This window comes from Somniosus microcephalus, chromosome 11 (genome assembly GCF_052327205.1).
Source record: "Somniosus microcephalus isolate GS21.2 chromosome 11, FLI_Smic_1.0, whole genome shotgun sequence".
NCBI classification, from domain to species: Eukaryota; Metazoa; Chordata; class Chondrichthyes; order Squaliformes; family Somniosidae; genus Somniosus; species Somniosus microcephalus.
This window is the reverse complement of record NC_140997.1, coordinates 66,977,922-67,002,564: the sequence shown is the minus strand read 5'-3', so window position 1 is coordinate 67,002,564 and position 24,643 is coordinate 66,977,922. Positions and strand designations below refer to the sequence as shown.

Sequence of the window (24,643 nt, the reverse complement as noted above, 5' to 3'; positions counted from 1 at the left end):
AGCGCAGAGATGGGGGAGGACGAGGAGTTTAAAGTTTTTATACTCCGTGCCCTTAACCGACAGGGTCACGACACAGTAGCCGCTGATGTCCGTGGCGTGGGACCTCGATGCCATCGAGATTCGGCTGCACGTTGGTAGGACAGAGAGGGAGTAGTGGCTCACCGTGTCTGGGTGGATGAAGCTCTCCGTGCTTCCGCTGTCGAACAGGCAGGTCGTGGCGTGGCCGTTCACTTTGATGTCCATCATTGACTTGGACAGATGGTGCGGGCGGGCTTGGTCCAGGGTGACGGAAGCTAGTGTGTAGCTGAGCGAGTCGTTGTCATCTGCGGGCGAGGCGGTCGGGCGTGGTGAGTAAAATGGCGTCTCCCACGAGGTAGGGCAAAATGACGGAGAAGATGGCTGCCCCAGTAGCTCACATGAGGCACTATTGGGGTCGGTTGCCTTAATCAAAGATGGCCGCCCCATGACTCATGTGTGGGGATGCTGGCCTCAGTTGCCCTAAACAAAGATGGCCGCCCCCATGACTCATGTGTGGGGATGCTGGCCTCAGTTGCCCTAAACGAAGATGGCCGCCCCCATAGTTCGCATGCGGCACTGCTGGTCTCTGAGGATCCGCTCCTGCAGGCCTTGGAGAAGTGGCCTTTCTTCAGGCAGGTTTTGCATATGGAGTTCTTGGCTGGGCAGCGCGACCTCGGGTGCTTCTCCTGGCCACAAAAAAAACAGCCGGCGGCCCGATCGCGGATGCCCGATGTCGGGGCCGGTGCCGGGGGTGGCGGGGCCGGTCGGGTCCGGGACGCCGACGCAGAGGTAGGTCCCGGGGGCGGCGCTGGGAAGGGTGCTGTGGTAGGGGTCGGGCCCGAGTCCCAGGGTCGCGAGCAGTACCTGGTGAATGCTTCCTGATCTTGGTGGGCCACTTCCAGGGAGATAGCGAGGGCTTCAGCTTTTTCCATGCTGAGGTCTTTAGCTTCCAGCAGTCTTTGCCGTGAGTACTCGGACCGTAGGCCTTTCAGGAATGCGTCGCGGATATTATCTTCAGTATTTTCGGCTGCCGACACCGATTTAAAGTCACAGTTCCTGGCGAGTGCATATAGCGCCTGTGAGAATTCGGCTACTGATTCTCCTGGCTGTTGCGGCCGTGATCTTAGGAGGTGCCTAGCGTACATGTAGTTTACCGGGGTCCGGTACTTCTGTTTCAGCATGTTGATGGCGGTCTCGTAGGTAGTCATGTCCTCGATGAGAGTGTATACTCTCGGGCTCAGTTGTGCCTGCAGGACACTTAGTTTGGATGCCTGAGGGACGCTGGATTCTCTCAGGTATGATTCGAAGCAGACCAGCCAGTGTTTAAAGTCTACGGCTGAGTTTGCTGCTCGTGGGTTCAGGTCCAGGTACGGCGGTCTGAGGGCTCGCAGCCAAGCTGGCTGGTGTGGCTGTGCTCCTGGGAGCTGCGCTGGTGGCTCCTCCGCCGGTTGTGACTCGTTGTCGGACATCATTAAATTTAGTCAATAAAATTGATATACCTATCAATTCCTCCAATAAAAGGCGAAGAGTTACGAAGGTGACTAAAGGTTTTTATTGACTAAATAACAGAGCCCACTCTCGTGGGTGATCCGATCCAAGCAGGAGGAATACCAGCCAGTCGCTCACCTTTATACCTGGCCTGGTGGGTGGAGCCAAGGCGGAGTCGGCAGTGGTCATCCCAGGTATAGCAGTGTGGCAAGAGGCGACCTCAGAATCACAGAATCACAGAATCTACAGTGCAGATAGAGGCCATTTCGGCCCATCGAGCCTGCACCGACACATATCCCACCCTATCCACGTAACCCCACGTATTTAATCCCCTAACACTAAGGGTCAATTTATCATAGCCAAATCAACCTAACCTGCACATCTTTGGACTGTGGGAGGAAACCGGAGCACCCGGAGGAAACCCACGCAGACACAGGGAGAATGTGCAAACTCCACACAGACAGTCGCCCGAGGCCAGATTTGAACCCGGGTCCCTGGCGCTGTGAGGCAACAGTGCTAACCACTATGCCACCGTGCCCCCCCGTACCGTGATACAATAGTGGTCAGTGATACAGTTATAACGAACAGTGGTGAACAGTGCTAACTACTAACAGTGATACGATAGTGAACGTGGTTTACCACAGTATGTTACTTTAAACCTATGGCCAGGGCAGCACTACTTTGTAGGGCGTAGTGATACCGTAGTACCACTCCTGGCCATAGGGGTATAAATAGTACTGTAGGTACTGATCTCCCCTCAGTTCCCCGCCTGTTGGTATTAAGTAAAGACCTACGTTGAATCCTCCAAGCTGTCTCTTCATTATTGGATTAAGTATAGACACATACTTTACAGGTGGGGACTCTGGTGGGGCTCTGACCGAGGACTGGGCAGTGGCATGGAAGTGTGAGCACTTGGAGAGGAGCCCCCACTTCCTTGTTTTCTGCCACCAGCATCCCTCTCATGGGTCAGGTCCACCTCAACGCTTACAAGTGGCTTGAGAGCACCTTGCTGCACATCAGGAGGGCCATGGGGACCTGATTCTGCACTGGCAGTCCTACTCAGAAGGACTTCCATGAAGGTCTGGTTTCTCTGTTCAATTGCTGACAATCGCTCCTCCAGAGATGTCAGTCTATTCTGAACATTCACCATGTTTTCTACACTCTGGCGACTTAGCTCCTCCATGGCCGTAGCCATCCTCTCATCTACTGTAGCCATCCTTTCCATGGAGGTTGCCATCCTTTCCGTGGTGCTGCGTTCATGCGCCAATGACTCCACAAAGGCTCTGCTCATGTTCGCGATGGACTCCTCCATTAGCTCCACGCTCACAGCGACCCTGGAGACAAAACCTGCCAGAGACTCCTGCACCTGTTCCTGGAGTTCCAGCACTGCTCTTCTTCTGGATGGACCCAGAGGCAGAGGGTCGACATGCAGCTGAGCCAAGCTGGGAGAGTCCTGCGCCCTCCGACTAGCACTCTCCACTGCTGTTCCTGTCTCCACAATCTGCTGATGCTCACTTGTGAGCTGTGATACACCAGGTGACAACACTACTCTATCTCACGATGGTCCCACCGAGGTGTGAGTGTCTGCGCTGGTGCTGGGTGGGCTGAATTCTGCTGACGCTGTGCCCTCAGAGGTTGCAGCTTCCTCTGAGGAGTCTGGAGGCTCAGGCTGTTCCTCCTGGATAGTGGGGACGGGTGCTTGCGATGGTCCTGTGGGGGAGTAAAGGAAAGAGTCAGAGATGTGAGGCCAAGGTTACATGCACATTGCATATTGCAGATGATCATAAGTCCATCTGTTAGAGCTTCAGAATCATTATCAGTGACTCATGCAATGTCAATGAGAGAGATGAAAAACTATTCTGTCACCAGCTTTCTCTGATGCACCCGTCTGTCCGTCCCCCACTTGCGCATCGTCCTCGAGTCCCACGATCTCCAGAACTGCCTCCTCCCAAGGGGTGAGGTGGGCTACTGAGGGTGGCCCTCCTCCTATCCTCGCTCTTTCCCTCTTATTGTGAGCTCTCTTTTCCTGCAATGAGGGAGACAAGTGGAGTTTGAGTGAGAATGAAGGAGTGAGTGTAGAGAATCCATAGCATAGATGCTTAGAAGGAGACAAAGATGGAGTGAGGTGGCAAGACCAAGGGCCCTCCCTGTGTGTTGTAAGTTGTTTTCATAGCATCACAGTGATAGGGAGTGTGAGGGCTGCATAGTCGAATAGTTAGGTGAATGTGACCATAGAGAGAGAGGGAATGGATAAGGGTGCAGGGATGTCCGTGTCAAGTGGGATGTGGAGGAAGAGGTTGCTAAAGCTGAGTGCTGGTGAGGAGAGGCAATGGGGATCAGATTGAGGGTGATGGGAAAGTCATACTCACTTTTCCAGTGCGCAGAAGGTCATGAAACATCTTTCTGCACTGAAGCCAGGTTCTGCGGATCAGCGACAACGAGTTGACCTCCTGGGCCACCTGGATCCACACAGCCTTCATCTGCTGGGGAGGCTTCTTCCTCCCTGAACAAGGGAAGAGCACCTCCTTATTAGCTCTTGCTCCCTCCACCAAAGCTTGCAGGGCGACGTCATCAAATCTGGGAGCAGGCTTAGGTCTCCCGCTGCTCATTTTGCCTCCAGCTCCCTCTCACAGCAAAAGCCAAAAGGTTGGCAGTCTGCAGAAGAAGCAAAGCTTCTTGCAGACCTTAAATGCAGCAGCAATGATGATGTCATCGGAGGCGAGTTTCAGACTGAAAAAACTAATTGGGCCATGGGTTCCCACACGTTGGAACTCAAGTGCCCAATTAGGTGAAAATCGCATCATTCTCCCACATCGATTTGGAATCGGGTGGATAACACGAAAAGCGGATGACACAACCCCAGCCTGCCCCAATGACAAAATCGAGCCCTCTGTGTCTGTTTTCACAGGAGAAGACGCAAAAAACTTCCTGGAAATAATGGAGAACCACGGCTCTAGCGAGAATTAGGAACTAAAAGAAATGAGTACAGGAAACTTTGCGATATCCGGCACTGACGGGACCGTCGTGTTGCCGATCTATCAAAACTGCCATACATACAAAGTTAATGTTGAAGCATACGGAGGTTTTCATCTCCGTATCTGACAACAAACACTGTTGCTTAGCAACAGCTTCTAAAGAGTCGGCTGCAGCTGCAAGTGTCTGTAGCTGAAGCTGTTGCTATAGCTACAGACCTTGCAGTGGCTGACTGGGAAAAAAAAAGAACGAGATCTAAAAAAACTTACAGAAAACGGCCCCTGATTTTTGCCGTTAGATCGAGTATTCCGGACATACAACCTCCGGATAAACCAAAGTTTCCTGTATTAGTAAAAAAATAGTACTGGAGAAGTTAATGGGACTGAAAGCCAATAAATACCCTGGACCTGATGGCCTACATCCTAGGGGTTTGAAAGAGGTGGCTATAGAGATAGTGGATGCATTGGTTGTCATTTTACAAAATTCCATATATTCTAGAACAGTTCCCGCGGATTGGAATGTAGCAAATGTAACTCCACTATTTAAGAAAAGAGAGAGAGAGAAAATGGGGAACTACAGACCAGTTAGCCTGACATCAGTAGTAGGGAAAACACTCGAATCTATTATTAAGGACGTGGTAACAGGGCACTTAGAAAATAATAATAGGATTGGGAAGAGTCAACATGAATTTATGAAAGGGAAATCGTGTTTGACAAATCCATTATAGTTTTTTGAGATTGTAACTAGAAGAATAGATAAGGGGGAACCAGTGCATGTGGTGTACTTGGATTTTCAGAAGGCATTCGATAAGGTGCCACACAAGAGGTTATTGAACAAAGTTAGGGCTCATGGGATTGGGGCTAATATACTAGCATGGATTGAGGATTGGTTAATGGACAGAGAATAGTGAGTTATTTTTGGGTTGGCAAGCTGTAACTAGTGGGGTACCGCAAATATCAGTGCTTGGGCCTCAGCTATTCACAAACTATATCAATGATTTGGATGAGGGGAACAAATGTAATATATCCAAGTTTGCTAATGATACAAAGCTGGGTGGGAATGTAAGTTGTGAGGAGGATGCAAAGAGGCTTCAAGTGGATATAGGCAAGTGAGTGGGCAAGAACATGGCAAATGGAATATAATGTGGAGAAATGTGAAGTTATCCACTTTGGTAGGAAAAATAGAAAAGCAGAGTATTTTTTAAATGGTGAGAGATTGGGAAATGTTGGTGTTCAGAGGGACCTGAGTGTCCTTGTACATGAATCACTGAAAGTTAACATGCAGGTACAGCAAGCAATCAGGAAAGCAAATGGTATGTTGGCTTACAAGAGGATTTGAGTATAAGAGTAAAGACGCCTTACTGCAATTATATAGGGCCCTGGTGAGACCACACCTGGAGTGTTGTGTACAGTTTTGGCCTCCTTACCTAAGGAAGGATATACTTGCCATAGAGAGAGTGCAATGAAGGTTCACCCGATTGATTCCTGGGATGGGGGGATTGGCCTATGAGGAGAGATTGAGTAGACTAGGCCTATATTCTCTAACGTTTAGAAGAATGAGGGGTGATCTCATTGAAACATACAAAATTCTTACAGGGCTTGACAGGGTAGATACAGGGAGGATGTTTCCCCTGGCTGGGGAGTCTAGAACCAGGGGTCACAGTCTCAGAATAAGGGGTCGGCCATTTATGGCTGAGATGAGGAGAAATGTCTTCACTCAGAGGGTGGTGAATCTTTGGAATTCTCTATCCCAGAGGGCTGTGGAGGCTCAGTCGTTGAGTATATTCAAGACAAAGTTCGATAGATTTTTGGATATTAAGGGAATCAAGGGATATGGGGATAGTGCAGGAAAGTGGAGTTGAGGTAAAAGATCGGCCATGATCTCATTGAATGGCGGAGCAGGCTCGAGGGGCCAAATGGCCTACTCCTGTTCCTACTTCTTATGTTCTTATATTCTTATGATGAAGGCATTGTGGCTGCTGTCAGAATAGCGGGCATTCACATTGAGAATTCGCTGTGTGTGGTCGCACACCAACTGCACATTAAGTGAGTGGTAGCCTTTGCGGTTATGGAAGGTCTCAGGATTGTTATGCGGTGCCTGCAGAGCCACGTGGGTGCAGTCAATGGCGCCCTGCACCAAGGGAAATCCCGCTATCCTGGCAAAGCCACATGCACGCTCATCCTGCTTCTCTCTGGTGATGGGGAAGAAAAAGTAGTCCCTTTTCCTACTGTAGAGAGCGTCTCTGACCTCCCGGATGCAGCAATGGATGGCGAACTGTGAGATATTAGCTATGTCTCCTGTTGCAGACTGGAAGGATCCGCTGGCGAAGAAATTGAGGGCGATGGTGACCACTGAGAAAGTCATCCTCGTCCTGGTCTGAGGTTGGAGGTCTGGTTGCAGGAGGTGGCAGAGTTCTGTGACATAGAAACATAGAAACATAGAAGATAGGAGCAGGAGTAGGCCATTTAGCCCCTTGAGCTTGTTCCGCCATTTAATGAGATCATGGCTGATCATCCAAATTCAGTACCCTGTCCCTGCTTTCTCCCCATATCCCTTGATCCCTTTAGCCTTAAGAAATATATCTAACTCCTTCTTGAATATATTTAATGAATTGGCCTCAACTGCCTTCAGTGGTAGAGAATTCCACAGGTTCACCACTCTCTGGGTGAAGAAATTCCTCCTCATCTCAGTCCTAAATGGCTTACCCCTTATTCTTAGACTGTGACCCCTGGTTCTGGACTCCCCCGCCATTGGGAATATCTTTCCTGCATTTAGTCTGTCTAGTCCTGTCAGAATTTTATACGTTTCAATGAGATCCCCTCTCATTCTTCTAAACTCTAGCGAATATAAGCCTAATTGACCCAATCTCTCTTCATACGTCATTCCTACCATCCCAGGTATCAGTCTGGTGAATTTTCACTGCACTCTCTCCATGGTGAAGCAGAGCCTTCTGATACACTGCTCCTCGCTTAATTGAAGGTAAGAGAAGTGCTGTCGGAATACCCTCAGAGGGTAAGTCCTCCTGATAGAGCCCTCATGGCCCTCCTCCTCCCTCTGGCCACATGCTCCGATCTTTCTCGCTGCCTCCGCTCCCTCCACCGTAGATCCTGGAGGGAGAGGTCGACTGCCAGTACAGCCCCTATTAATGTAACCAAGTATAGCACTTTGCTATGTTGTGAGAATATATGTAACACATTTTTTGTAGCCACAACACTCCGGAGACTAAACAACCTTTAAATGATTGAATTAAACTGTTGCACAATGTCAAACTGACAAGGAAACAGTGAAACAGCACTAACCTGAGAGCTGCGACTCATTACTCATGATCCCTTTAAGTAGCACCCCTGGAGCCGGCTACCGACTGCTTGACGCCTCCTCTCCCTGTCCCTGTTGGGGTGAGGCACTAAGGCAGGGGGCGATAATGAATTTTGCAGATTGGGCGCCCAGTGAGTTCACTGACATCACGATCTGCCTGGTGCTGAATTCCCCAGCACTAACTCGTAACGGTAGCGCTACGGGGGGGGGGCCGGATTTGGCGTGCAGCGCTGGATTCGCCTCACCGCGGCGCTACTGCCTCAGTGCCCCGTTAACGCCCCATCCAGGCGCTAACTGGAGCCACTAAGGTACCGAATTTCTCCCCCTTTATTATTTTAATGTATAGATATATATATGGGGTATCCTTGGTGCTGCAAGGTGCTGTAATGAAGCTCCATTCTCTTTGAAATTAACACATTGCTACTAATTTAAATTAATTTTACATAACCTGGATACAGTCAAAGTTTTCCTTTTTGTGCATGAGAAGTTCAAGAGGAGAGGAGTTTCTCTTCATCATTCCCACTATTATGAAAACAACACAATCTAACTTTTTTGAGGGTTCTCGCACCCTTTTCCCCAAATGTTCCTCCCTTTGCCCAGCCTTACTGGGCCACACACAAACTATGGCTTTGAAAGAAGATAGATAACGATGCCTCTGCCAATATTTTTCTGAAGCAGCTATAAGATTGTGAGTGATGATCCTCGATCCAATTCCTCCTCTGTGCTGTGGCGAAGTACTTGGGGGAACTCTTAGATACCTCCCCACTATGACACAGCTGAGTTAGGGAACACTTGCAAACCCACCACCTACCACTTTATGGCACTCGTGCTGGTGGTCCAGTTCCTTGTGTCCCTAGCTACTTGAAACATCATTGTTTTAACAAAATAATTAATGGAACCGAAGAAGTATCTGTTCCTCCGAACACCTCCGTTCAGTCCATAAGGGTGACCCCGAGCTTCCGGTCCCCTGTCATTTTAATTCACCGCCCCATTCCCACTCGGACCTCACCATCCTCGGCCTCTTGCATTGTTCCACGGAAGCTCACCGTAAACTTGAGGAACAGCACCTCATCTTCCAATTAGGCACTTTACAGCCTTCCGGACTCAATATCGAGTTCAACAATTTCAGATCATAACCTCAGCCCCTATTACATTTTTAATTATTTTTATCCACACCTTTGTTTTGGCCTTTTCCCCCCCCTTCTTTTTTTCTCTCTCCCACATGGCAGCTGTCTCCCATTCTGCCAGCACATTTCACACCTAATCTAGAGCCGTCTTTTGTCTCCACTAGTCCTATCACCATCTTGTCTCGTTTTGAATACCTCTTAATGTCTCTTCACTTCTCTTTTGTTCTCTCCCAGCCTGGCCTCTTAATCTATTTCATTTCCTGTGCTTCTTTAGTCTTGACAAAGGGTTCACCCGAAACGTTGACTCTATTTTCTCTCCACGGATGTTGCCTGGCCTGCTGAGTTTTTCCAGCATTTTCTGTTGTTATTAAGTATCTGTTCCTGTCTTGTTCAAAAATGCAACTTAATCCAATTTTCACATTTTCCCCCACACTGAACTCTGATAAGATCTGCAATCTGTTCTAATTGTTTACTTTGGTATTCTGAAGTAAATATTCTAGCATTTTTAATCACTAAGAATTTCTTGTGTTAAGAGAAACTGATTTCAAGATGCTTCCTCTTATATTTTTAACCATGCCTAAAAATGGCAACATTAATTAAATCATTGGGGTATAAATCTTCAAAATATATGGAGTACAAAGAGGATGCAGGCAGGAAACTAAAAGAAAATGAAGAAATAAATTACCTTTGTCATAATTCTTGCAAAGGGAACAAAGTTGCAGTAACTAGCTATCATTATTTGTAGAAATTTTAATATTTCTAAATACATAGATTTCTTGGCAGTACGGGATTCCCTAATATAAAGTGGTATGTTAGAAATGCTATTTCAAAATATTGAGATAAGCACTAAATTTCTTATTAAATGTCCTAGAAAAACATCAGAACCACTGAGGGTACAACAGTAGTGGTGCTGATCATAATGTGGTGCGAGCATGAGGCTGTTAAACCCATGCTGCCGGCGTGTGCCCTCCTCTGGCTAGGCTGGGTATTACTATTTCAAAACTGTTAAGCATTTCCATCAAGAGGGTGAATGATTATTGCAATATCTTGTTGCTCTGTTAAAATGTCCTTTTAAACTACATGCTTAATAATGTCTGTTAATGTTTCAATGTCTTATTCCAAAGTAAATCATCTACAGCTGCCTAAATACTCTCCATTCCTAAGTCCGGATACATTTCAGTTCTCTGAGCAAAGCCTGACATAATTTATGTAATCCATTTTTATGATTTTAGATGTTTGAAATGTATCGTTATTGAGGCAATGGCACTTAAGGGGCAAAAGTTTCCGTTTGGGCCGCAATTGGCAATCCGAGCGCAAATTTAAGAAGTGTTTTTTTTTGCTCAAGTTTCTGCTCAAATTCATTTACATATCGCCAAACGTAAAATCTTCCATGAACCAACGCAATTGGGCAGCGTTTTAGAGCGTAATTAAAAAAAATTGCATTAAAAATATTCCTTGATTATATGTAAGACTGGTAACCTGGTGCAGCTTTATTAATACAACTGAAAATGGGTTTATCACAAAAAATAAGCATTTTTAATCAGAGTGTCTGGTCCACCACCTGTGAGTAACCCCATTTAAAATAACTGAAAATGACTTTAAAAAAACTATACAGAACCATTTACTAGTTATATTGGTGTACAGTTTCTTAGCAAATTTAAGGATAAAATATTTAAAAGTTGTTAAAATGTGCCTGATAATGCTTTGCGCCTGAAATAAAGCTTAATTTTAAGGGCCTCCTCGAAGGCCCGCAAATGGGCACAATTAGCGGAAACTCGCCATGGTGATTAGTTCGATCTGGGGGCCGTGGCCAGTCTTGTGAGCGGGGCCCGCTTCTCGTGTGATGTTTTATAAACGAGCGCGAAAGAGCGCGGAAACTCGATTTGCGCTGGACATAATTTGCGCTTGAAATTCTTCGATCTTTTGCGCTGATTTCGGGCGAATCGTGCTGAAAAAACCAGCGCACCCTGGCGGAAACCACAGGCCAAGATGTTTGAAAATGATAAATATGAAAAAGTCTAATTCTCTTCCCTTATTTGCTCAATGGTCATCTAAGAATACGTTTGTAAGATTTTGGGATCGATTTCAACCTGCCCCCCCCCCAGGCATAAAACTGGCGTTGCGACTCTGCCACCCGTTTTAAAAAAATGCCCAGTTTTACATTTCCATTCTCTTCAAATGGAGAAAGGATTGGGCGGTTTCTGTCATGGGCGGCCGATCTACAATGCTTGGGTTGATGCCCGGGCAGCAAGTTGGAAATTTAGCCCTTTGTGTCATAAAACTAAACACATATTTATGTGGGTAAAGATAATCTCATTATTAATTCCATAAAACATCCGTGGAACAAATTGAAAACTGAATACAACAGGCAGTATTTGAGTAGTTCCTTCAGACATACAGAAATCTAGCTTCAGCTTGTGCGGGTATCGTCAAACCATGTGTTACAGATGATGGAGGAGTAAGAAAGTCACAAAGTAGGTGCATATCTTTCCTTTTCTAATACCGACAATTATTTTAAGTGAAAAAGCCTTAATGTCTGTGGTCGCTTGGAATGTATTCTATTAGCACAGATAATCTGATTGAAGTTTTTGCAGACATTTTAGCTAGAAATTAACCCCCCTTGATGTGTTAAGCTTCCTAAAGGTGTTGGTGACATTTTCCAGTGACTTATCAAACTGTCCATCGGAGGTCAATTTCTGAGTGCAAATTAAACTACAAGTGCTATCTGTGTGCCCATCTGATTCAGGAGTGCAACTGTCAGAAGATAAGATGTTGTTTCACATTATAAACTATAAGAACTGATCGGGTCATAATTCTGTGAATTAACTATACCATAATATTGGTTATTAACAGCTTTCGGTATTCAGAGTTATTTTATTTATAGATAACCAATTCACTGCATAAGTGGAGCATTATCATCTGGCTGAGTATCTTTATTGGGTACGCAAACAAAGATGTGTGCGATGACACAATTCAGCCTCAATACATTATTAAACTTTAATGTAAAATGGACCTCTTCCACGCCCCCAAAAAACCTAATGCAAACATTCATGCTGTGGGGGATATAGCATTTGCTGCTGGGCAGATGGAATTGCAATTTCCCACTGAATTTTCAGAGTGAGCTATTCCCGGCCTTTCCAGGAACTTAGAAAGCACCTTAATTCAGGAGCACTTCTTCTTAATTAGAAATATAAAATTTTTAAGAGAACCATTCTATAACGATTGAAAGTACAATGAGACAATTTTCAAAAATGTTTATGCGTTTGAAAATGTACTTACTTCCTAGCTTTCAATTATGACAATCAGATAAATGCCCGAAAACACTACGATTGACAGGAAGATCTCAGTAACTATAAAGGCATGCAAATTTCAAGGTCGTTAGTGGCTGGTTAGCACTCAGTGAGAAATTGTGCTACATATTGGCATCAAAAAACAATCTGCCAACATTGAATGATTGCTTGAAAGATATGAGAGTCTGGTATGTAGTTACTACACATAAACACCTAAAAGACTCTGCTTTCCTGCAATGACAGACCCTGTCAATCTTTGATGTAATAGGGGACTGGTTCTAATGATGGATCTTAGCACTGGCTCAATTAGTATGGTTGATGAATGTGGATGTCCAGCATTTCATTGATGAGTGTTTGGTTAGAGCACAGCACTCGTGATCCCCTTTAATGAACAGTACGTCACCCTCCTGCTATCTGAAAGATATGCAGGGCAGGTTCAAATAGCCAGTGTTCTTTCAAAGTGTTCAACTGAAACTTGGTGATGACTATTTACTTCAGACTCTCTGGAGAGACAAACTCTGCAACTGAATCCAAAGGTAAAGCCATGAAGTCTGCTTTAATGTTCAGTGTTGTGCCTAGACCTAGTATTTCCAAATGTGTTTAGGAATTGATTTTATTTATAAATTCTAATTTTTTAACAGGATGGATCCACAAGTTTTATGTAGTATTCTGTCTTATGCATGGAGTTAATTGTTTTAATATAATCTTACCAGGTTGTCTGCGCGTTGCAATTATTTCTACTTACTTTAGGATGTTTCTTAATTTAATTCTGGAAAGAAATAGAATGAAGCTTTGTAAGTTTTTCCTGCTGAATTTAGTTTGAATTGTTTTGCTTTCAAAGGAGCTGTATGAAACACTGAAAAATTGTAAAGTACATTTCCTTTAATTTATGCCATTTATGTGTTGTGACATGAAGGTTGTTTCACGTTATTTTCTTAATTTGGGTTACTGCTGAGAGCTCTAAAAGCTCAATGAATTCAAGCACAAGGAGAAATACAACTGGCTGAAGAAGTTGACAGAGGTTTATAGGAAAAAATTTAGAAACTTTAATGTTGAGAAATACTTCCAGCAGTCTTTCTCTTTGTTACTTTGTTTTTGTGGATTCTGCTAAGTGAATTCCATATGAGAATGCAACTTGACCAAAATAGTCCCATAATTGAGCACCTCTGGAAAAGTAAAACAAGGAGGTTATAGCTATCAGTACTGTAGGTGTCAGTTCAAAGGCAAGATTTACATTTTTCACAGTAGCGTGTCTATGTGTTATCCTTCCTGTCCAATCCATGCCATCTTCACCTCCTTGGCACCAGCTCAAAGAAAAATTTAAGAAAAAGAAATTTGATCCATATGGCGACAATATAAAATCAAATTCACATCCGTGATTTGAGTAGATCCAATATTTCTTTCTTCGCAGTAGGTTGGCTTCAGGACCAGTCCTCACCCATTCACTACCTGTCTTTCTAAGAGTTTTGATAGTGTTGAGACCAAAGAGCTTCTGGATCTAACCTAACATCATCACTGCAGCAACTTCCTTCAGCACATTTACAAAGGTATGCATTATTTGAAACTTTCATTTTCAAATTGACAAGGTTGATTGTTTAACAAGTCTTTTTTTTTTACAGATCCCATTGTGCCATGAACCTCTTCAGCACAGTCATTTTCATCACCTTGCTGGGAGCAGTTGTGCCCCAAAACAGGCCAAATTCAAAGGCTACATCCAGGAACTCCAGCCCAAATAGAAGAACTCCAAACCCGAGTGGGGAATCAGCACACCCAGTCATTAATGAAGAACCACCTCATACTAATCTTACTGAAGACAACAATGACAATCTGGTGTCTCATGTCAGGACTCTAGCTCAGACCCTGTACCAATGCTCAAAATCAGCTAATACTGATGAGATGAAACTCAACTTCCTGAAGAGCACAACAGTGACATGCAACGATGGAACTCCAGCTGGGTATAAAACACATTTTAAATGTATTAAACTTAGAGAAAATATACATAGCTTAAGTTTGATTGTGTGTACATAAAGATTAATATATTCACTCTATGATATTTTTATATAGAATCAAATTAAAACAACATATGGCTGCATTAATTGTTTGTTATGTATTTTATAGAGATTTTTATTGCATTTGTGACTTGTTAATTTGCAGATATTACATAAGGGAGTCAAAAGGGAGCAAGCGATGGTTAATATTTTTAGAAGGTATGTAAAACATGGTAAACTAATGGATGCAGTTGAAGAGTGTTATATCAACATAAGTTATAATGGAACATGTCAATTATTGATGGAATTATTAAAAATAGGTCTCAGTAACTAGAAAATAAGTTGCTTTGTCTGTGTCCCTAGATGATGCAAGGAGAATTTAACATGAATTCATGAAATTTTCAGATTTTTAATTATTGCGCAGATATTTAGTTGAAAACACTTGAGCAACAATGGAAGTTCCATGTAAAATCACTTAATGCAGGTGCTATATTCCTGTGTGTACTAGTTTTACACAGGCATTAACTCATTTAATGCCTGCATGGAAATAGTGCACACAGGAATGTAGTGAAAGCACATTAAGTGCTTGTATGTGAAGTTTGCAAATCAGAATTTCTACTCTACAGGGGCTGTATGCTGCATTCTGTGTGACTGGCATAGTGGAGCCTGTGGAGTATAGTTCTGATTCAATCGTAACACTGTTACCAACACTTTTAGCTTTCTCAGTGTAGACTCCAACTTCAATCTGTTTGCTACCAGGACAGACTTGTACTGTGCTGGTATTCTGCACATATGATTTTTGAAACATCAAAAAGAAAAGGATCGTTTTATTCCTGTAGTAATTGCAACTACTATTGTAAGTTTCGGGGGAAAGTTCCCTGGATAATGTCAGGCATGACAGTGCATGACAGGCTGACAGGTTTCAGCCGTAGCTCAGTGGGTAGCGCTCTCGCCTCTGAGTCAGAAGGTTGTGTGTTCACGTTCCACTCCAGAGACTTGAGCACATAATCTATGCTGACACTTCAGTGCTCCCGCAGAGCTGCACTATCAGAGGTGCCGTCTATCGTACGAGATGTTAAACCGAGGCCTCGTCTACTCCCTAAGGTGGACGTAAAAGATCCCATGAGACTATTCGAGGAAGAACAGGGGAGTTCTCCCCAGTGTTGTGGCCAATATTTATCCCTCAACCAACACCACCAAAAACAGATTATCTGGTCATTGTCTCATACTGTTTGGCTGCCAAATTTCCTACATTACAATAATGGCTGCACTTCAAAAGCAATTCATTGGCTGTAAAGTGTTTTGGGACATCCTGAGGCCATGCTGAGGCAAGTTCTTCTTCTCCTGCATAACAGGGCAAAACCAATACAATAAAAATCTGAAAAAGATTACTTGGTCAATGCAGGATGTAACTGTGATCTAAAGTTATATACGTAATTGTATCAGTTTTCCACCCTGATATGCCATTGTGGATTTAAAAAAAATATTTTGTTGAGAGATTAATGATAGAATTTTTTTGATCTCATTTCCAGTTGTATCAGGATTTAGCTGTACTTTATCTTTAATCTGGTAATCTGAATTATGTACCAACTTTAATCATAGAGCAAAGTAAGTGGTAGAACACCAAGGTTTATTTTTATTAAAAATTAAGTAAAACATTTTTCATTTCAACAAAAGTACTTTTTATCATTGACAATAAAAAAATCAAAACTTGATTAATTCTAATTAATTTCATGAGGCCACGTTTGTGTTAAAACAACAATTTGTTTGGATACAAAAAGAAAATACTGCAGATGCTGGAAATCTGAAATAAAAACAGAAAAACGCTGGAGATACTCAGCAGGTCAGGCAGCATCTGTGAAGAGAGAAACAAAGTTAATGTTTCAGGTCGATGACCTTTCATCAGAACTGGCTAAATGTTTGGATAAATAGTCTTGGTCTAATGATGAGTCCAGTGGCATTACTTTTCTTCTATTTCTTTTGTGAATGAACATAGGTGGCTGGTGTTGTTATAACAAAGAAAGCTGTGACGCAAGATACAGATCAATTCCACGGCTCATGAGTTCTTCTGAATGGCCACAAGCCCAGAAAGGTAATTACATTATATAGGGCCAGAATTTACTGGAGCTGGTGAATGAACAGTGCCCGCCATTCGTTAGCCATACAGGAAATCACAGGAAATCACAGGAACCCCACAGTGTAGATAGAGGCCATTTCGACCCATCGAGCCTGCATCGACACATATCCCACCCTATCCCCATAACCCCACGTATTTAATCCCCCTAACACTAAGGGTCAATTTATCATAGCCAATCAACCTAACCCGCACATCTTTGGACTGTGGGAGGAAACCGGAGCACCCGGAGGAAACCCACGCAAACACGGGGAGAATGTGCAAACTCCACACAGACAGTCGCCCGAGGCCGGATTCGAACCCGGGTCCCTGGCGCTGTGAGGCAACAGTGCTAACCACTATGCCACCGTGCTGCCCGTGTTTGTTACCCTTGCCTGTTTAATTTCCATGAGTTTTTGCACAGCAAGTTGCTGTAAGTGGGAGGCTAAAATGGCATGGTGCCCGCTACAGGGCATCTGGAACCTGTATGAACAGGGTAGGCAACTGCACATCTCCTTAACCAATCAGGTTGAAGAATTGTTAATACACCGCGCAATCTGAACCAGGAAGTGTAAGTTTGAATTGTGAATTCAATGTCAAATCATGTACAGAAAGCAAAATAAAGAGATGGAAAGAAGGACTGGATTAAGATAGAAAGAAAAAAAGAGACAGAAAGAAAAAGTTAAAAAAATGAATTTAAGTTTTGTTTTTAAATCTTCAGCAACAATTAAAAGCTGAAGGAATAAGACTCCAAAACTCGTAAAAGTTAAATTTCAGTGCCAGAGTGGTTGTTTGCCAGTAATTAAGACTTATCACGCCATTTAAAAGGGTTTTTAGACTGAAATGGACAAGCCCTAACTTTCTGTGGTGAGTTTAGTTCTATCTACAATGTAAGGACAGGAACTTCATGCTGTTCAATGCATTTGAATGATGAGTTGGAAAGCTAATGACATCTCGAACAGCAACTTCTGGATTTTCACATTTGACCACGCATCTGCCCTCGCCTAAAGTTGCTGTGCGATTTGTGCATAAATAAAGGTGAGCCCCTGTTAGCCTCACTGTTATTTTGACAGTAAATTCTGACCCATTATCTCCTTAGATGCTGTTTTATCGAAAACAAGGGAAGCCTGTATAAATAGTTTTTTTTTGCAGTTAAGAAAGAGTTATTGCAGTCAATAGGGAAATATCAACTCTGACAACTGTGAAGAATGACCTTGTCTACACTGTTTATTCAATGTGGCAGGTTCCGGAATTCTGTCATCACAGCCTGAAGAAAACCCACAATGGTGGAATGCTAACACGGTGTAAGTGCTTTTTTAAATTTCTGTGCTTCAAGAATGTGTTTCTCATTAAGTAAGATAAACTGGGCAGGACTTCAAATGTAACAAGGGACAGGACATTTTTTTGCTCAATTGCATGAAAGAAAACTGTGACTAAAAGGATCAGTGTTCCTATTTTATATATTTAAGACAAGAATTCCCTGTCCTTCCGAGGTTTAGTCAGTTTTGCATTTAGTTTCCCCCCATGGCATGCGGAATTCCCAGACTGAGTGAACAAACAACCTACTTCTGGGCTCCAACCACTGTCACTCAAGCCAGTTGTTAGGAGGTACACACTAACCCAACCTCTGACCTACTCTCCCTCCACTCATCATCCACGGTGTGAAGAATCATGGAGTAATCTAATTTCGGTTCGATGAGACTGAAAACAGAAGCGCAACATTGAGGCACTTCTCCATGGGGATAGAGGCAGAACAGGAGCCGAGTCTCCCCGATTAATTTTGCATTCACCTAGCCACAAGTTATAGAGCAGAGCTCCAGCACATCTTGGGTGGACAGTAGCACAGGAGACTTCACAAAGAGAGTGAAAAAAAGAGAAGAAACTTATTAAAATATTATTAATATATCCCAAGAAGTGAATGCTACAATGAAAGATGGGTATATTTTAATATTCATGAATAAATTTAATAATCTTACCTCTTAAATTGAGCAGGGCACCACTTATCTTACTAATAACAGTAGACTAATTTTCCTAAATTAAACTTTGAACTCCAAACAGGAGGTTATACATCAGCAAAATAATAATATCCATCCTGGACTACTGAGTACGCATGGAAGTAATTACATAGCTGAATAAAGGCATTGCACAGTAGTGGGTATTGGGCCAATGTGAGTTCAAAGCTACCAAAATTGTCAATTAGTAGCTTTTTATATGACATATTTTCCTCTTGCACTTACTATCAGGCAAATTACTGGGTTAGATGGGCTCTGCTTAAAATAATTGCCTATTGTTCATCTGCTCTTTGGATTGTTTTGTTTATATTTTTATATAAAAAAGCAAAGTCCTTTGTTTTTTATCCTCAGCTGCAGTAACTTCCATATCTAATTGACATTTTTTCAACGTGACTTCAAAAGTCTATTTTCACATCATTAAAGACTTTTAAAGCAAAATTTCTAAATAACAGGCATCCATTGAATTTAGCATAATTGTGAGAATCGCGGGTTGCGATGAGCAGTCAGCTGAGCAGTTTGAATTTGATTGCGATTCCTTTGATGATTGTACACCAAATTAGCTCAAGCAACGGATTGTTAGTCAGACATCCTGGTAACATTTCCTTTTTCTACAAACGAGACTGTTATATTCAGTAAAGATTGGTTATATTCTGAGAAAAGGTCAGCGGAAATAGGTGGAAAACACTTCTTGGTTCCTGGATTAAAAACCTCCAAATTATGAAGAAAATTGAAGATAAAGCCAATAGGAACTGAACTCATTCGGCCAGAGACTAGAAACAGAAGTTATCTTGTTTGGTTTGAACAGTAGGCTCTCGGCGGCCCCTTATAAATGCTTAAATGAAAAATCTGCTAACTGTTTTTATGTGCACCACTTCTAAATGGGATTACATTGCCTTATCCTCGTATATACAACTTCAGATGTTCTTTGAGGGGGTGTCCAAGTGTTTTTATCTAATGGAATTTCACAGTAACTTGTTTTGTTAATTATATTTTTTGGGCCTTCGCACTGCTCAGGGTAAGAGATGTCAGTACTGAGGAACGGAACGCAGTTTCTACTTTTAGTTGCCAGTGTCAAGCATTTCCAGGTCAGGTGCTAAGTTAAACTCCTTGTCCGAACAAGATAGGGCTGATTTTCTTCTGCTTTGCACCCTGGCTATGCTTATTTCCTGGCGCAACTCAGAGGGGAAAGGAGCAGGGACTGCGACGCTGGGGGTCTGTCCTATTTGCATTGCCTGTGTACTTTCAGGGTTTCCTCGAGGAGGGTTGGAACACTTGCACCCGGAGCAGGTGCAAGCATTGTAATGATATGGTAATGGGGCAGTCGTGGCATCACCACGCCTCTTGCCTCATTTTCTTGGGTCATCAACTGGCGGTGGCCCAAATGGATGAGTGCCCACAGCAAGTGGGCCTTACTGCCCTCTCAGGTCAGAGGATCTGAGATAGGGCTCGGTGCAAAATCCTGGAGGCAGCAAAAATGTAGGTTTCTTCTTTTTACCAGGCCAGCAAGATGACTGTCAGGGCTAAAGGCCTTCTGACTGCTGCTCTTGGACAGCAGCTAGGAGGCTCTGTAGGTGGCAGCCATTACCGTTGCTGCAGATCTCTCAGACCAGTGAAAGTGATCTGAATCAGGCAGGGTCAGGCCATGCAGAGTGTATTCTATATCTCTGTAATCTCCTCCAGCCCCACAACCCCCCTCCCCACTGAGATATCTGCGCTCCTCTAATTCTGCCCTCTTGAGCATCCCTGATTATAATCACTCAACCATTGGTGGCCCTGCTTTCAGCTGCCTAGGCCCTAAGCTCTGGAATTCCCTCCCTAAACCTCTCTGCCTCGCTACCTCTCTTTTCTCCTTTAAGACACTCCTTAAAACCTACCTCTTTGACCAAGCTTTTGGTCACCTGCCCGAATTTCTCCTTGTGTGGCTCGGTGTCAAATTCTTTTTGTCTTTTAATACTCCTGTGAAGTGCCTTGGGACGTTTTACTATGTTAAAGGTGCCATAGAAATATAGGTTGTTGTTGTATTCTTATTGACTTGTTCCCAGGCCGGGGGAGGAGGAAAATTGGCTTTTATATCTTAACACCAACCTCAAAGAAACACCCCAAACATGCGCAAAAGTCTGATTTATTCTCACCAGCCAATAATCTCTCACCAGCCAATTTTCAGTGGGGATGAACTTTCGACCTCGGTGGGAGAGGTGAACCGGCGGTATCGGATCTGCCGCCCGTTACACAACTCGCTTGATTTTCCTTTCCGTTTAAGTCATTGGGAAAGAAAATCAGGCGTGTTGTATAACGGGCGGCCGATCGGATACCGTCGGTTTACGTCCCCCGTCGAGCTTGAAAGTTCCTCCCAGAGTGTCTTTAAGCCATAGAAACTGATGCTGAGATTAAATCCCACAGCGGTTTTAGGGAATATACCGTACTTGCCTTTATGAGAACAATATCATCGTAGGTGGATCGAGCATTCTGTAAAAAAGATGTCCACTCAGCTCTGATTTGCGATTTCAATAGTCCAATACTGATTTAAGGTGTCAGCAACATCCGTAACAACTTTAACACCGTCAATATAGAAAATCAAGGTGCTTCACGGAAGTGCAATCAGACAAAAAAATTGGGAGAAGTGCCATATTGTTGATCACACCATAGGGGTCTGGCATGCTTTGTTGATATATGATACGATATGCATTAGGAACATTTAGGGATAATATTTTACTTTTATTATATTAACAGCCCGCCCAATTTGAATAGCTTTGATCCTTTCGATCCGACATGACCAGCACCTGTCGAACAAGTGGCTGGATCTACCATGTTAATGTATATCCCAGGAACACAACACTGCCACCTGTTTATGCCCCTGCACTTGTACATATTTTTGATATCGAAAGATTTGAAATATACTTGTTAAACTGTTCATTCATTTCTATTTTTCATGGAACAGCTTTGTCCCTTATTGTTCAAGCGATGTATGGAGTGGAACTGCACCAAAGACTCGCCAAGGTACATTTTAATGCCTTTCTTTGACATATTATTTGGAGAAACAAATGTAAATATGTTTCTGTACATTAATATAAGTATTTTCTTTCCAGTTGATTATGCATTTATGGGCTCATTGATTCTCAGGGAGGTGATTAAAGATTTGGTCCCCAAGGGTATTAAATTGGCTAAGGTCATCATGCTTGCTGGAACCAGGTAAGCAAGATTTATTTATCTTTATTGATTAACTATTTTTTAATGTGAGTTAAAGGAGAATAGTTCCATTTACTACCTGCAGGTGCTGTTGTTTATTTAGTTCCAGCATAAATGATTGAACTAATCAATTTTCATCACTGCTCTTGAGTTACATGAGGGGGAAGTTGTGCTTAACACATTAAGGTGTTTGATTTTAAATTTTAATTTTGATTATCCCAGGTTCTTAATGTTCAAACTTGACTGGAACGCGCTATGTGTCTCCACATGGTTGACAGCCTGAGTTTTGTCACTTTTGCAATTCTCAAACAAAAATAATCTTCTAACTCAGCGGCACTTTGGCAATACTGTGTCCAAAATATTAAACAAGATACAATCAAATTGATGCATTGTTGCAGCGAAATGAAGATAGGCCAATTGACTATGATCCCTGGGGGGGGAGCCACAGAATTCTGTGGGCCTTTCCACTGGGAGTGTGGTGGAAGGCCCATGAATTATGCCTGGTCTCCGCTGTAAGTTTCTCCTTGTGTGGGGCCGAACCTCCTCATGGTCCCCTACAAAAGTGTGGGTGTGGTCATTGGAAGGGAGCTCCTAGACTGGGAATTTCCTCATCCCCGGTTCCAGCGAGCAGCACACGGACTGCAGTGGTCCAAGAAGGCGGCTCACCACCACCTTCTCGAGGGCAATTATGGATGGGCAATAAATGCTGGCTTTGCCAGCGACGCCCACATCCCATAAACGAATTTAAAAAAAACACACCTGGAGGACTCTGGCCTTCCACCTCCCCCCACCCAGCCGGTGGATGTGAATCCCACCCGGGGGTGGGATCTAGGTCTGGGTCTTGGCCTGGAGCCTTGAAGAAAATCACAAGCTTCATGTAACAGATCAATCCTCTTGCAAAGGGGACCTGGTGGACTTTTGAAAATGTTTTGTTGGGCCAGGGCTGCTGAAGCACTGGCGAGCAGCTGCCCTGCACCCCTCCACTCTGGTGGATGCCTAAGATGTGTCCACTGTGGTGGAGGCACTAAAAAGTATTATTGAAATGAGGTAACCTCTCGCTGACCCCAGATACTCCGCTGGAGTCAGCAGTGCATGTTCCCTGCGGCAAAGCTTGACTCACAATGGAACCAAAAACCTGCAGATTTTCAAATCTACAGCACCGCTACAGCATACTGTAAAGTTTACTTTTATTTATGAGATGCACTTATCCCTTCTGGTGCTAACTCCATCTTTCACGTTGTTCAAATATCATTGACCCCGATATTGAAGTCAGCTCGTGTCTGCGGTCGGGAGACCCCGAAATCCCAGGAAGGTGGAGATCCGACTGAATTTAATGCCAGGATCTCATTAGCATTTTTTTAACTCCAAATTCCGTCCGGTCGCTGGCCAGGTTGAAGGCTGTCCGACTGCTGGGCTGGAAAGTCTGCGCTACAAGGCAGCAGCCCGGGATCACGGGGGACGGTCCCCGGCAATCGGTGAAGATCGGGGGTTGGTGGAGAAGATCAGAGTGCGGTAGCGAGGAGGGAGCGTCCGATCGTGGGGGGTGGGGTCAGCCGATTGGGAGGGAGAGATTGGGGAGAGGGAGAGATCGTGGGGAGAGAGAGATTGGGGAGAGGGAGAGATTGGGAGAGAGAGTGATCGCAGTGAGGGAGAGATTAGGAAGAGATTGGGAGAGGGAGAGGGAGAGATCGTGGGGAGGGAGAGATTGGGGAGAGGGAGAGATCGTGGGAGGGAGAGATTGGGGGAGGGAGAGCTCGTGGGAGGGAGAGATTGGGGAGAGGGAGAGATTGTGAGGTGGGAGAGATTGGGGAGAGGGAGAGATCGTGGAGAGGGAGAGATTGGGGAGAGGGAGAGATTGTGAGGTGGGAGAGATTGGGGAGAGGGAGAGATCGTGGAGAGGGAGAGATTGGGGAGAGGGAGAGATTGTGAGGAGGGAGAGATTGGGGAGAGGGCGAGATCGTGGAGAGGGAGAGATTGGGGAGAGGGAGAGATGGGGAGGGAGAGATTGGGGAGAGGGAGAGATTGTGAGGAGGGAGAGATTGGGGAGAGGGAGAGATTGTGAGGAGGGAGAGATTGGGGAGAGGGAGAGATTGTGAGGAGGGAGAGATTGGGGAGAGGGAGAGATTGGGAAGGGAGAGATCGTGGGAGGGAGAGATTGTGAGGAGAGATTGGGGAGAGGGAGAGATTGGGGAGAGGGAGAGATTGTGAGGAGGGAGAGATTGGGGAGAGGGAGAGATTGGGGAGAGATTGGGGAGAGGGAGAGATTGGGGAGAGGGAGAGATTGTGAGGAGGGAGAGATCGTGGGAGGGAGAGATTGTGAGGAGAGATTGAGGAGAAGGAGAGATTGGGGAGAAGGCGAGATCGCGGAGAGGGAGAGATCGCGGGGGTTGGGGGGGTTAGCCGATTGCAGGGAGGACTTAATGATAATAAGTGACTAAACAGATAGTAAATACAATGGCTGCAATTTTATGAACTTCGGCGGGTCCGTGGCAGGCGACGTTTGTGGCGGGTCCCGACCCCGCTGCTGGCTCTAACCCGGCCTCTGAAATTAATTTACCACGATGGAGCTTGTTAAGCCTGCCCAATGTGTTTGCCAGCCAATTAGAGGAAATGGGTCTGATGACATCATTTGATGACCCGTCATCAGCCAGTTTCCTTAAAGGGACCATGGCCAAATTTATTTTGACATTTGTGCTGTCAATGTTCTACAGCATTGAGGTGCTGCAAACACTGACAAGCACAGCACAGAGGTGCACGGCTGCACCTAGGCTCTCCTATGACTCCCCCCCCATATATTTAAGGAGGGAATCACAGCACACAGAGATGTCCTCTTCCCTTCCAATGGGCGGAAGAGACCTCCCCAGGAGATCAACGCAGCCTGGTTGCACACTGCAGAGGTCACAAGCAGGGATGTGGTCAGGAGGACCTGTGCAGTGGCGCAAATATTTCAATGATCTCAGTAGATCACGAAACGTTACTGCAAAGCCACACTCAACCTCAGCCTGCTGTGCCTCTCATCACGCCCCTATCACTCTGCCTTCCCTACACTAATCCTGCACTTCCTTACTCACACCAACTTACCTTGCACCTCCACCCATCCCTCTCTATCTACATTATCACATCCCCATCTCAC

The 24,643-nt window shown here is 44.5% G+C and overlaps 1 protein-coding gene across 2 annotated transcripts in view; it reads left to right on the top strand.

The window, feature by feature from the left end:
- The first annotated feature begins 12,656 nt into the window (after positions 1–12,656).
- LOC147110638 (carboxylesterase notum2-like) overlaps positions 12,657–24,643 on the top strand; it is a 59,389-nt gene continuing 47,402 nt past the window's right edge. The window contains exons 1-8 of one of the 2 annotated variants that reach the window (XM_086000823.1): positions 12,657–12,747; positions 13,623–13,758; positions 13,831–14,166; positions 14,366–14,418; positions 16,196–16,291; positions 17,556–17,616; positions 21,263–21,321; positions 21,411–21,513. In XM_086000823.1, the coding sequence (XP_085856949.1) occupies positions 13,844–14,166; positions 14,366–14,418; positions 16,196–16,291; positions 17,556–17,616; positions 21,263–21,321; positions 21,411–21,513 (695 nt within the window). In that variant the 5' untranslated portion in view covers positions 12,657–12,747; positions 13,623–13,758; positions 13,831–13,843. The remainder of the gene's footprint in view (positions 12,748–13,622; positions 13,759–13,830; positions 14,167–14,365; positions 14,419–16,195; positions 16,292–17,555; positions 17,617–21,262; positions 21,322–21,410; positions 21,514–24,643) is intronic. The other variant, XM_086000824.1, reaches the window with a different exon arrangement.